Genomic DNA, 12,484 nt, shown 5'->3' with positions numbered 1-12,484 from the left:
GGTGCCATTACACTCCATTCAAGTCTCCTGCATTTTCCGCACCGGTCATCACACCTGTGCTGTGGTGTAAATGAAGCATATAGAAAATAATTACGGTATCTGATCAGTTTTGATCAGGTGCAGGTAAACACCAGTTATCGCACATAGTGCGAAGGAAGGGGTTGGGAGTGCCATGCCAAACACATGTTCAAGTTCGGTGTCTGGCAACCTGCAGCTTCACATCTAATTTAACAGCTGTGCTGTCACACCATGCTCTAATATGCCCATTCTCTGCCCTAGCCACCCAGATCGACAAACAAAAGCACTGCAAGCGAACAACCACCAAGCAAACAAAATTACCATGCATGCGCAGTGCACACTCCATGGCAAAAATGGGCTGAAATGTGGGGAGAAGAGGAACAGGTGCACACAGTGGTACCTCCGGCATGTGCTAGCAGCAGGAAAGGGGGTGCAGTTCCACATCCCCGCCCTGGGTGCTGGACGACCTGGTCCCGGTACTGCTGTACAGTAATAATGACACTGCTACCTTTATATAGTAATATCTTGATTTGCAAAGGCATTTTGTGCACACACAGTTAATTAATTTCCTCTGTCATTATTGAGGAATATTTTTAAATGTAAATAATACTAAAGGCTTACTTTTTTTTTTTTACCTTCTCTGTGCAGCTTTATATTGCACAGAAATGTCGGTCACTTCTTCTGGCAGTCCCTGCTGCAGATGCCAGCTTCTCCCTCCTCCAGGAGCTGCCTGTAGCAAGCCGTCTGTATGCGTCCATAGACACATGCAGCGCCAGTAAGTCACACCCCTACTCCGACTGACAGCAGCAGGAGCCTATGATTTTCTGCCCTCAGTGTCTCCTGTGACAGCAAGAAGTGAAGGGAGCAGTGCTGGAGCAATGGCATGAACACAGGTCAGAATTTAGGGACAAAAAGGGGAAGAACACGTAGTGTAGAGTTTTTTATCTTAATGTACAGAATGCATAAAGGTTAAAAACATTTAGGGCTAGATTCACAGAACACTTACGCTGGCGTATCTACAGATACGCAGCGTAAGTGAACAAATGTGCCGTCGTATCTATGTGCCCTATTCCCTCAACTAGATACGCCTGAATTTGGCCTCCATCCGACCGACGTAAGTCTCCTACGCCGTCGGATCTTGGGCGCATATTTACGCTGGCCGCAAGGGGCGCTTCCATTGATTTACGTGCCGAATATGGAAATGACCTAGATACGCCTATTCACGAACGTACTTGCGCCTGTCGCTGTAATCTACGCCGTTTACGTAAGGCGTACGTCCGTCCCTTTGAGAATACTGTTCTGGGCTCCCTGTTTTGCATCGGCGTAGTGCATATGAGATGCGCTACGCCGGCTAAAAGATGCGCCCAGGTACGTGAATCTAGCTCTTAGACTTTAGAACCGCTTCTTGTTTCCAGAGTTCAGCTTTAACAGTAAGGAGGATACCAGGAAATATATATATATATTTTTTAAATATGCTTGGTAACATTTTATCGCTCTCTTTATTCTTACTTTCTCTTGGAGCGCTTTACTAAATCTGGCCATAGATGGTTCAAATCTCGACCGGTTCAGCAGGGACAAGACAAGATTTGAACTATGTATGGGCAGGCTGAATGTACCCAAGTTGATTCATCGAGCAACTTGGGTACAATCAGCCTGTCTGGTTTTACATGCTACTATCGCTAGCGGCTATTATGGCTAGCAGTAATCAATGTGTTCTCCTGGCAGGGGTGGCTTCCCTCACCCCCATGCCGGGGGAAACCCAAGGGATCAGCCTGAGGGATTCCCCCTTGAACTTGGTTGCAGAAAAGAAAGTCACTCCATCTATGGCTGGCTTAAGTCAGAATGAATTTCTCAGTGACCTGACTTCAGCAAAGTGAAAATTGATTGGTCGCTTTGTGCACATCCGCCGGTTTCCGTACTCAGTCTGTTAGTGCGGTGTGCCACCGTTGGAGGCCATGTTCTATTCCTGCTGGATAGGAAGTGATGAAAAGCTCAGTTCTTCCAAGTAGCTTCAGGTCAGGCATTGTAATGTTATGACCACCCCAATTACCTCTGTTAGTGGAAGCAGAGGAAGTGTTTATAACAGGAATAGACTGAACTCCCACACACAGTCTGCTATTTTTATACTGGTATGCTATGTTCAGGGCAGTCAGTGCATTCCCATGAATGTATGACTATCTTAGCTCCATACAATGTATGTACTGTGTGTTAGGAGACCAGTGAAGTGTTTTATTTATCTCCTACTGAATCACAACGCTTTGGCTATAGCAGCCACTCCACCCCCATTCATATACACATAACGACCTTCAATGCACAATTGGGAAGCGATGTCTGACGTGCTTTCAAATTAATAAATACGAAGCCTTCTTTTGTGAAGAATGTAAAGAGCAAAGTACATACTGTGTGCCAGAAGACAAAAGGCTGTTTTCATAAATCAATATGTAGCACGTCAAAGGGTGATCTGTATCCCAGGTATCCACAAAGTACCGTACATACAGAGCGCAATAGGCACCCGAATGTTGTTTTTATACACCGTACACGCTATGGCTGGGCACTTTATACCCCCGTCCTTATTTATTCCAAAACATACATTGTGGGGTAACCCAGTACAACTGGGGGAATCAATATGGAGAAGGATCTGGGTGTTCTGGTAGACCATAGACTTAATAATAACCAAAATAAATAGATAATCCTGCGCTTAGGATATTAAGTGAAAAAAAGGCTGCTGCCCCCCTAATAGAATCCCCAAAAGGAGGTGCTAATAAATATAGTAAAAAAGATGGGGGTGATGGCGCTGCCTGACCCTAAAGAGTGATGGGATAAAGATAGGAACTAGTGTCCTATTGAAAATGTATATATGTGTGTGTTTTCCCACACCTCAAAGTATAATCTTGCTAATGTGTATAAATCCCTAATAAGGTGCAAATGAACAGTGATCGTTGCTATCGATATGAAATAACCTTAAATCCTCTTAAATCCTTCTATCAAAGAGGTTGTATACTCTAAAAAAAGAAAACCCGGTAAGACAAAGGCATAATGAGCTAGTATGCTTTGCATACTAGCTCATTATGTAATACCTTAGAATGAAGCACATCGCAGACATCCAGTTTCATCGCTGTGATTGGCAGGAGTGACGATGACGTCACTCCTGCGCAATCACGGGGATAGGAAGGAAGAGCACCCATGCCCATTCCTTCAGAACGCAAGCGCCAGTGATGTCACTGGCTGCATATAATGTACATTTTCACTACCTATAGGTAAGCCTTATTATAGGCTTACCTACAGGTAAGTGTCAGCAGAGGACGTTTACTTCCACTTAAAGAGCGGTATGTACTCCAGAGAGAGAGATATTATACGCCCCTGTACAAATCATTAGTAAGACCTCATCTGGAATATGCAGTTCAGTTTTGGGCACCAGAGGCATGGAGGAGCTCAGCTATGAGGAAGGATTGGAGGAACTGAATTTATTCTCTCTTGAGAAGAGATTAGGGGGGATATGATCAGCATGTACAAATATATAAGTGGTCCATATAGTGAACTTGGTGTTGCGTTATTCACTTTAAAGCGGTTGTATACCCACTGTCATTTTTTTTTTTTTTTTAAACCTGAAAAGCAAAAGCCATAATCAGCTAGTATGCACCGCATACTAGCTGATTATGAAATACTTACCTTGGAACAAGGTGAGAGGAACTTACCTGGTCCACGCCAAGGGAGATGTCATCTTTCCTCTGCGTGTCTTCCGGGTATCGCCGTTCCAGCGCTGTGATTGGCTGGAGCGGAGATGTCGTCACTCCCGCGCCCTTAAGCCGAGGATCCCTGCTGCGCATGCACTGCTGCAGTCAGAGGTGCATTGCGGGGGGAATATCTCCTAAACCTGTAAGATTAAAAGATATTCTTTATACCTACAGGTAAGCCTTATTATAAGCTTACCTGTAGGTTAAAGTGGTAGTACAGAGTTTACTAACACTTTAAGGTCATCACAGAGGACAAGGGGAGGCACTCTTTACATCTGGAGGAAAAGAGGTTAAACCTCCACATATGGAAAGACTTCTTTACAGTAAGAGCTGTAAAAAATGGAATAGACTCCCTCAAGAACTAGTTCTCACAAGCTCAGCAGATTGTTTTAAAAAAGCTGAATGTATTCCTAAATACACAAGATATAACTGGATATTAACATACTGTATATGGGTAATAACAGAGACAGTTGATCCAGAGATGATCAGCTGGCCTTTTGGGGTATCGGGAAGAAATTCATCTTTTCTCCCACTGAAACAAATTTGACCATGCTTTATAGGTTTTTTGTCTTCCTCTTGATTACCTGTGAGTATAGAGTTCTATATGGGGTATCTATTTATGTTGTTCTATTGGTTGAACTACATGGCATTTTTTTCAACCTGACTATGTAACTATATCACCCAATCAGAAATTGTCCCTCTTTATCATGACACTTCTGAAGTGATAACAAGAAGGAAGGGAAAAAAGTGCAAACTCTGTAGCGTAGCATGTATTAAAAAGAGATTTATTAAACGGTAAAGTACACACTCACAATTGGTGAACTTGTGCTAAGACAGACTAGAGGGCCTCATGACCAGGAACACCTAGGAACCCCTGCCTTGGACATCGGCATGGGGATGAGGAGCACTGTGAGGACTGGATGCCACTGTTACTAGTGTGCAACAAGTTGATGGAGACCGGTGTCTTGTCACATTCGGCTCCTCATCACAGATTGCTCCGGAAGTGACGTTTCGTCGCCGCCATCGTGCTACACCCCACAGCATTGCACAGTAATGATAGAATGTGAAGGGGGCTAGAGGACATCTTGTTACACCCAACGGAGTTTAAGATTTCAGTTATTTTCAACACAAAACGGAGCTTATATGCTTAAATACAGGATTTGTAAATCTGACGGACTGTTTACATGTTAAATTTTAAAAGCAGCAGCAAACCTGCTGACCTTACATGGTTGCTAATGTCACAGAACACCTCTGATTTTCACATTTAACATGTAAACAGTCCGTTGAATTTACAAATACTGTAATTAAGCACATAAGCTCCGTTTTGTGTTGAAAATAACAGTGAAATCTAAAACTCCGGCGGGTGTAACAAGATGTCCGCTTGCCCCCTTCAGGCTCTATCATTACTGTGCAATGGTGTGGGGTGTAGCAAGATGGCGGCGTTGTAACGTCACTTCCGGAGCAATCTGTGATGGGGAGCGGAATGTGACACTACACCGGAACCCGGGACAGGAAACCACCTGACATCACTGGTAAGTACAAGAGCTCGGATAGGAACATGTTTCAAAGCAACCTTGCTTCTTCTTCAGAGGCTAAATAAGAAGCAAGGTTGCCCTCTCTCTTTAAAACTTTGAGCACCCCTGATTTAATAAGGCTCTAACTTCTGACACTTTGTGATGCCATAATGGTTCATTTTCTTCCCTACAGTTAAAGTGGAGTTCCACCCATTTTTTTATGTTTGTCTGTGCTGCATGCCCTAATCTCATAGTGTTCAGAATGGACAATTTTTATTTAATTTGTTGCTTGTAAATACCTTTATTTTGTAATCCTTCATTACTTCCTCCTCCTTATTAGCCTAGGCTATTAAGTCACAAGGCTATTTGCAAGGGTTTCTGGGATAGGCATCATGTTTTCCAGTAGTCCTTGCAAATCTGACTGAAACCTGACTGAAACCTATTACACTGCTTGTGCAGCACTGAGCATGTGCGAGATATGCAAAGCTGAAATCCAGGAAGTCATACAGTCTGGCTTCATGATGCCCACACTTGAGATGGGCACGGCCTATTTCTAGATTATAAACTATCTAAATGCTGTAACAACAGAACGGACCTTAGTTTACAGACTAACTTTACTAGAATACATTAAGCTTGTGTATTACAGGGGTATTTATATTTAAAAAGTGAAATTGTGGGTGGAACTCCCCTTTAATTTGAAGTCTGTCAGGCCTTGGAGAAGCTGCAAGACTTTTTATGGGTAACCTCCTTATAATGTAGGGCTAAAATGAAGCATGTCAGTAAGTCAGCATATTCCAGCAAGCATGTAACAAGAGGGACTGCACAGCCATTCCATCCACTTGTCACAACTGACAATGTTTGCCTCCTGCACAGCACACTGGCTTCAAGTAGTGGGAGAGGGAGAGTATTTTTTGCAGGAACTACCCCGTCACAGCTCAGGTAACAGTTTCCGACCTTCCCCAGTACCAGAACAGCCCAAAAAAAAGTATGCTGGTATCCTATGTAAGCCCAAAGAGGAAACCTAGGTTGTGGTACCATTGTTTCTCTCCCATGCCATGGCATTTTTCATCTAAGCAAGTATTACAGCATGAGAAGCTGCATTGTGCGTGTCTATTTATATTTTAATCCTCAAAGACATTATTAAGCAACGAAAGTTGGTTTTTGGCGCTTGAAGTTTAGCTTTAAATAGACCCTGGCACCAGACCTCTAATTTCAAACACTTTCAGCAGTAGGTAATAATAATCCCTTTGCAGATTTCCTCTGTCAATCTTTAAAAAAAAAATCTTTCTTTTCTGTTCTGAACAATACCATTTCTGAAGGATCCAACACTTCCAGGAGTGTAAAATAAATCACACACAAGAAATGTGCAAAAGTCAATTTTATACTGCCCCAGGATTCCAAGGGCCTCAAGGGTGTTGTAAAATTGTGTCCAAAAGCTTGATAAAGCATACCGGGAGCATTAGAGAGCAGGCACACTGGCCCTGGACAGACGTGAATTTGGAATGTGATTTGAGCTGGCCGTACACGGCTTGAACTTTGGCAGATTCAGATAGCATATCAGCTACCAAATCGAGAACAGTAATGAAAATATAATCCTGGTATGTCCAGGGATGTCAAACAGTAGAATATAGACAAGCCCAACAAAAAGACTATTGTCAGATGACATACCTAAACTACCATGGCACAAACCTGCCATGAAATATTGGAATAAATACATATTGGAGTTGATTTACTAAAACTGGAGTGCGCAAAATCTGGTGCAGTTGTGCATGCTAGCCAATCAGCTTTCAGATTTTTTTGTAAAAGCTTACTGGAACAAGGTAAAGTTATAAGCTGTTTGGCTACCCATTCTCCAGTTTTAATTAATTAACCACGTTGCTACAGATTCCAGGAAATCATTTAGATAAATTAGAACCATTAGTGTTGCCTTTAAGCTTGTTATCTAAGATTATAATAATTATATAATGCATTACGTGTTGCAATGTGTATAGACCAATTCCAGTTCTCACAGGTCTATACAAGGAAAGTACCCCAATAGTGCACAGCATGTTCCAAGCACTACAACCTGGGAAGTTTAGGCTTAAACGTCCCTAGCATCCTAGACTTGAATACTGTAACAAAATGTCATAAGTAATCAAATTAAATACATACTTTGTTACAGTAAATTCATAAAAGTGATACTGGATTAGATCTGTCTGGGCCGGCAATCCACAAGCTTTCCTTGGATGATTGATAGGCCTTGTACACACGACTGAGTTTCTCGGCAAAAACCAGCAAGAAACTTGCTGTTTTTTTTTTTTTTGTCAAGGAAACCGGTCGAGGAACTCGACGAGCCAAAAAGAGAGCATGTTCTCTTTTTCCTCGACGGGAATGTAGAAAATTGGCACGTCGAATTCCTCGACAGCCTAACAAGGAACTCGACGAGCAAAACGATGTGTTTCGCCCGTCGAGTTCCTCGGTCATGTGTACGAGGCCTTAGACTTTAACCTTATATGAAGGTCTTTTCTGGAAATTTGGAATTTTTATGAATTCCAAAATGATATTGTGAAATAAATGAAGGTTTAGGTGTTATATATTCTGTTCCAATAGTAATATAACATAGAAGAGGTGAGGTGATCACTAGGAAGAGAACATCATCATATCTTCAAAATATACCATTATTTGCCATTGGTAAAACAGCACACTATATTTTCACAGTGACTGGTAGACTGGTATTCTACAGATTTTTTTGGAATAAAAATGAACCAGTAGTAAAAAACATATTATATATATATATATATATATATATATATATATAATTTACAAAAGGTGGGTCTATTAAAAATATGCACACCTACCACTTCATAAGATGTAAGGACTTTCTTTAGGAGATCAGGAACTGGTCCATGAGCCTCTAGAAGTGGGTACTGCGATCGGAGGTTGAGCGTCACATTGAGAGGGCTTTCACTGTTTAGTAACCATGCAGACACAGTAAGGATACACTGTTTCATGTTGGCCGTTGAAGTCAAGCCACATAGTTCCTTGAAAGATACTAAAGCGTTCTGGAACAAGAGAAAATGAAAACAAATGTAGAATTCAGGTAATGACTAACCTTAAAAACATTAAGACATTAAGGGGGATTCAACACGCTGCACATATCATTTTAAGGAAAAAGCAACCCAAAATTATAATATATTGCAGTTTACCAGCCCTTAGATGTGGTGGCTCCGTAAGTTTTCTTTTTTCAAGCTAGTACAGGATTGTATTTCCAGCAAGTACAGTAAGCAGCAAAATATCATTTTCTTGTTTTGGGGTTTAGATATGCTTAATGCCAGCATGTAATGCAGTCTGATAAAGAGTTCTGATATAGATCTAAACACAGAATGAACAAGCTTCACTGGATCTGATCAGAAAACTGCTGTACCCTCCTATAATCTCCTTTTCCCAGTGTGAATCTAGTAAAACGGTTGCTGGCGAATATACAGATAAAATGATTTGTCAGTTATTGAGAGCACTATAAGCAGAGTAAAACCAGGCACTATTTACAATTCTAACCAAAATGTCAAAGATGCATAAAGTCTTGAGCTGAGAATACATACAAAACTATTCAACACACTACGTCACTTCTGAAGTTGAATTCTGTCGTATGAGAATTTTCGTATGGTGAGTAACCTCTTTACTTTCGATGAGACTAGCATGCAACAAAAAACGAACTAAGGTTCGTCTGAAAATCTGATCATGTGTACGAGGCTTTACTGTATAAAAAAAGTGCAAAAAGTTTTGCCTTTAATCCAAGCTCTCATTCATCTCTGTATCAATAAGCATTATGGAGAAATTATTTTCAATGTTCAAAACATAGCATTGTGTTTTTTAAGAAAATAGGTCTTGGCAGCCTGCCAACCTTCTAATGTAAACTAACAGCAGTTACTCTGCATTAAAATCAGCTGAGAAGGTCAGGGATGGTTTGTTTTAAAAGTTTAATGCCCAAAGTCTTGGTACATGTGTAACTGATAAACCACAAAATCTTTTCTTCTAAATGGATCAATTCCACAAACCTAAAAAATACACATGATGTTTTACTATTATTAGAGAGGGTTAAAAGGCTAAAAACAGAAAATGACAATTTAGCGTCTAAATGTTGTCCAGTCTATTTTAGGGTATATGAGATGATGTGCCCAATGTATAACAGAAGGTGATCTAATAGAAGAGAATCAACATGGGCTGATAAAACATTGATTTGGTTGCGACTAACATAATCCATTTGTATAGGGAGGAAAGTTGAAGTCTGAGGCCCCGTACACACGGCCGAGGAACTCAACGTGCCAAACACATCGAGTTCCTCTGCCAGTTCAGCCCTGAAGCCGCCGAGGACCTCGGCGGGCCGAGAGCTCCCATAGAACAACGAGGAAATAGAGAACATGTTCTCCATTTCCTCGCCGAGGTCCTCGTCGGCTTCCTCGGCCGAAAGTGTACACACGGCCGGGTTTCTCGGCGGAATTCAGCCAGAAACTCGGTCGGAAGCTGAATTCTGCCGAGGAAACTGGTCGTGTGTACGGGGCCTGAATGTTAGCCATGCTATGCCATGTGAGATCTATTATATGTTCTTTATACTATTCGGATACATATGAGAAGGTGGAAGGACCAGCAGTGTACTTCGCTAGTACAAAGATTGTTGTTGCATCGAACATGTCAAGATATCTGGATATGGATTCCGTTTCTTTTTTTTTTTAAACAACTGCTTTACTGAAGACTTCAAGCAGAACAGGGATTAAACTGGTTTTAAAAGAATACAGGGGAAACAAGCAAATAACGGCCTAAAAATCGTTTTCAGTTTTTGGCCTTCTGCAATAAAAAAAAATGTGATTCTCCATCTTGTTTACTTACACAGCTTGGATCTTTATAATCCAAATATAATAAAAGCTGCTAAAAAAAGAAATTTGTCTTTATTTTTATTTTTTTATATTGCTTTTCCAAGTCAGTTAAACCTTTTTTAATTAGTGAGAGAGGTTCAGTTATCTTTAAGAGGACTAAATGGATCATTAATGTAAGACCACCCTCAGGCACCAATTAAGCACTAAGACATGGACATTCCGTTCCCGTTTAGCAGGGCCAGATCTTGCATGTCTGATGTGGTGGTGCAGTAACAAATGTCGGGGGCAGAGAATGAGAGGTCAACCGGACAGTGTACAGGAGTCAGTAGGGCAGTGTACAGGAGTCAGTAGGGCAGTGTACAGGAGTCAGTAGGGCAGTGTACAGGAGTCAGTAGGGAAGAGTACAGGAGTCAGTAGGGAAGAGTACAGGAGTCAGTAGGGGAGTGTACAAGAGTCAGTAGGGGAGTGTACAAGAGTCAGTAGGGGAGTGTACAGGCGTTAGTAGGGGAGTGTACAGGAGTCAGTAGGGCAGTGTACAGGAGTCAGTAGGGCAGTGTACAGGAGTCAGTAGGGAAGAGTACAGGAGTCAGTAGGGAAGAGTACATGAGTCAGTAGGGGAGTGTACAGGAGTCAGTAGAGGAGTGTACAGGAGTCAGTAGGGGAGTGTACAGAAGTCAGTAGGGGAGTGTACAGGAGTCAGAAGGGCAGTGTACAGGAGTCAGTAGGGGAGTGTACAGGAGTCAGTAGGGGAGTGTACAGAAGTCAGTAGGGGAGTGTACAGGAGTCAGAAGGGCAGTGTACAGGAGTCAGTAGGGGAGTGTACAGGAGTCAGTAGGGGAGTGTACAGGAGTCAGTAGGGGAGTGTACAGGAGTCAGTAGGGGAGTGTACAGGAGTCAGTAGGGGAGTGTACAGGAGTCAGTAGGGGAGTGTACAGGAGTCAGTAGGGAAGAGTACAGGAGTCAGTAAGGGAGTATACAGAAGTCAGTAGGGGAGTGTACAGGAGTCAGTAGGGGAGTGTACAGGAGTCAGTAGGGGAGTGTACAGGAGTCAGTAGGGGAGTGTACAGGAGTCAGTAGGGAAGAGTCCAGGAGACAGTTGGGGAGTGTGCAGGAGTCAGTAGGGGAGTGTACAGGAGTCAGAAGGGCAGTGTACAGGAGTCAGTAGGGGAGTGTACAGGAGTCAGTAGGGAAGAGTACAGGAGTCAGTAGGGGAGTGTACAGAAGTCAGTAGGGAAGTGTACAGGAGTCAGTAGGGAAGTGTACAGGAGTCAGTAGGGAAGTGTGCAGAACTGAAGGGTGCAGAACAGGGGACTGAAGGGTGCAGAACAGGGGACTGAAGGGTGCAGAACAGGGGACTGAAGGGTGCAGAACAGAGGACTGAAGGGTGCAGAACAGAGGACTGAAGGGTGCAGAACAGCGGACTGAAGGGTGCAGAACAGGGGACTGAAGGGTGCAGAACAGGGGACTGAAGGGTGCAGAACAGGGGACTGAAAAGTGCAGAACAGTGGACTGAAGAAAACATAGAAAAAAAACATTTAGAAGGGAAATCAAAGTAAAAGGTAAGTGAACCAACAATGCACTAGCGTAAAGGAACCTATTTAGAAAATAAAAAACAAACCTTTACAACTCTTTTAAATGAATCATAAAGGTATTTGTATTTCATTTGGACTGGTGTTAAAATGCCTTCATAATATGATCATGAGAAGTTTGCAGGATGATTGTCATAATAGATTCTTGAAGTGGTTTTGTCAAAAATGCAATTTCTCACTTCTCTCTCATTTTTTAGTATAGGATTCAATCTGAATAATACAAAAATTCTCAGCAACTGAAGATCAGGTTTATTATACGTGAAAACAAATCAATCTGCTTTAAAGCTCAGAAGGTAAAACATTTTGTATTCCAATAAAGTTGGCACCCTTGTGCCATTTTTTTTACTCAATTTTGATCTTTTATACTCCTTTCTCTGACATATAAAGTCCCCTAATGCATGCTTTCCCCATGATAGAATACAACTTAATTGAAAATTAATGAATTGATAAAAAATTGCCCCCTAAATCTTCACACCTCATTTTTTTAACCTTGGAAAAATGCAAAAATGTTGAGTATGGCCTCAGATAAACAAAATAACTAATCTTAAGAGTGTACCATCATCCAGGTTGATATATAGAAAAGGGGTGGGGACAAGGGACAGTGGCTAAAGCTGATCCTCTAACATTCCCTCCCCCAAAAGGGGCGATTATTGGACTATCTCGGTACTGGGTAAGAAATGACATACATATAAATATAAAATAATAGTACATTTTATTACATAAAATTGTTGAACAAAGAATACAGGATAAAAATTGGAAAAACAGGGCCTCAGGGATAC

The 12,484-nt window shown here is 41.8% G+C and overlaps 1 protein-coding gene across 1 annotated transcript in view; it reads right to left on the bottom strand.

The window, feature by feature from the left end:
- The window catches only part of LOC120918285 (inactive phospholipase C-like protein 2), a 290,438-nt gene that overhangs the window by 113,776 nt on the left and 164,178 nt on the right, over positions 1-12,484 (bottom strand). The window contains exon 3 of the mRNA XM_040329798.1: positions 8,104-8,307. Within this exon, the coding sequence (XP_040185732.1) occupies positions 8,104-8,307 (204 nt within the window). The remainder of the gene's footprint in view (positions 1-8,103; positions 8,308-12,484) is intronic.

This window comes from Rana temporaria, chromosome 12, assembly GCF_905171775.1.
Source record: "Rana temporaria chromosome 12, aRanTem1.1, whole genome shotgun sequence".
Taxonomy (NCBI): domain Eukaryota; kingdom Metazoa; phylum Chordata; class Amphibia; order Anura; family Ranidae; genus Rana; species Rana temporaria.
The sequence above is the reverse complement of the archived record's forward strand: the minus strand, read 5'-3'. Positions and strand labels throughout refer to the sequence as shown.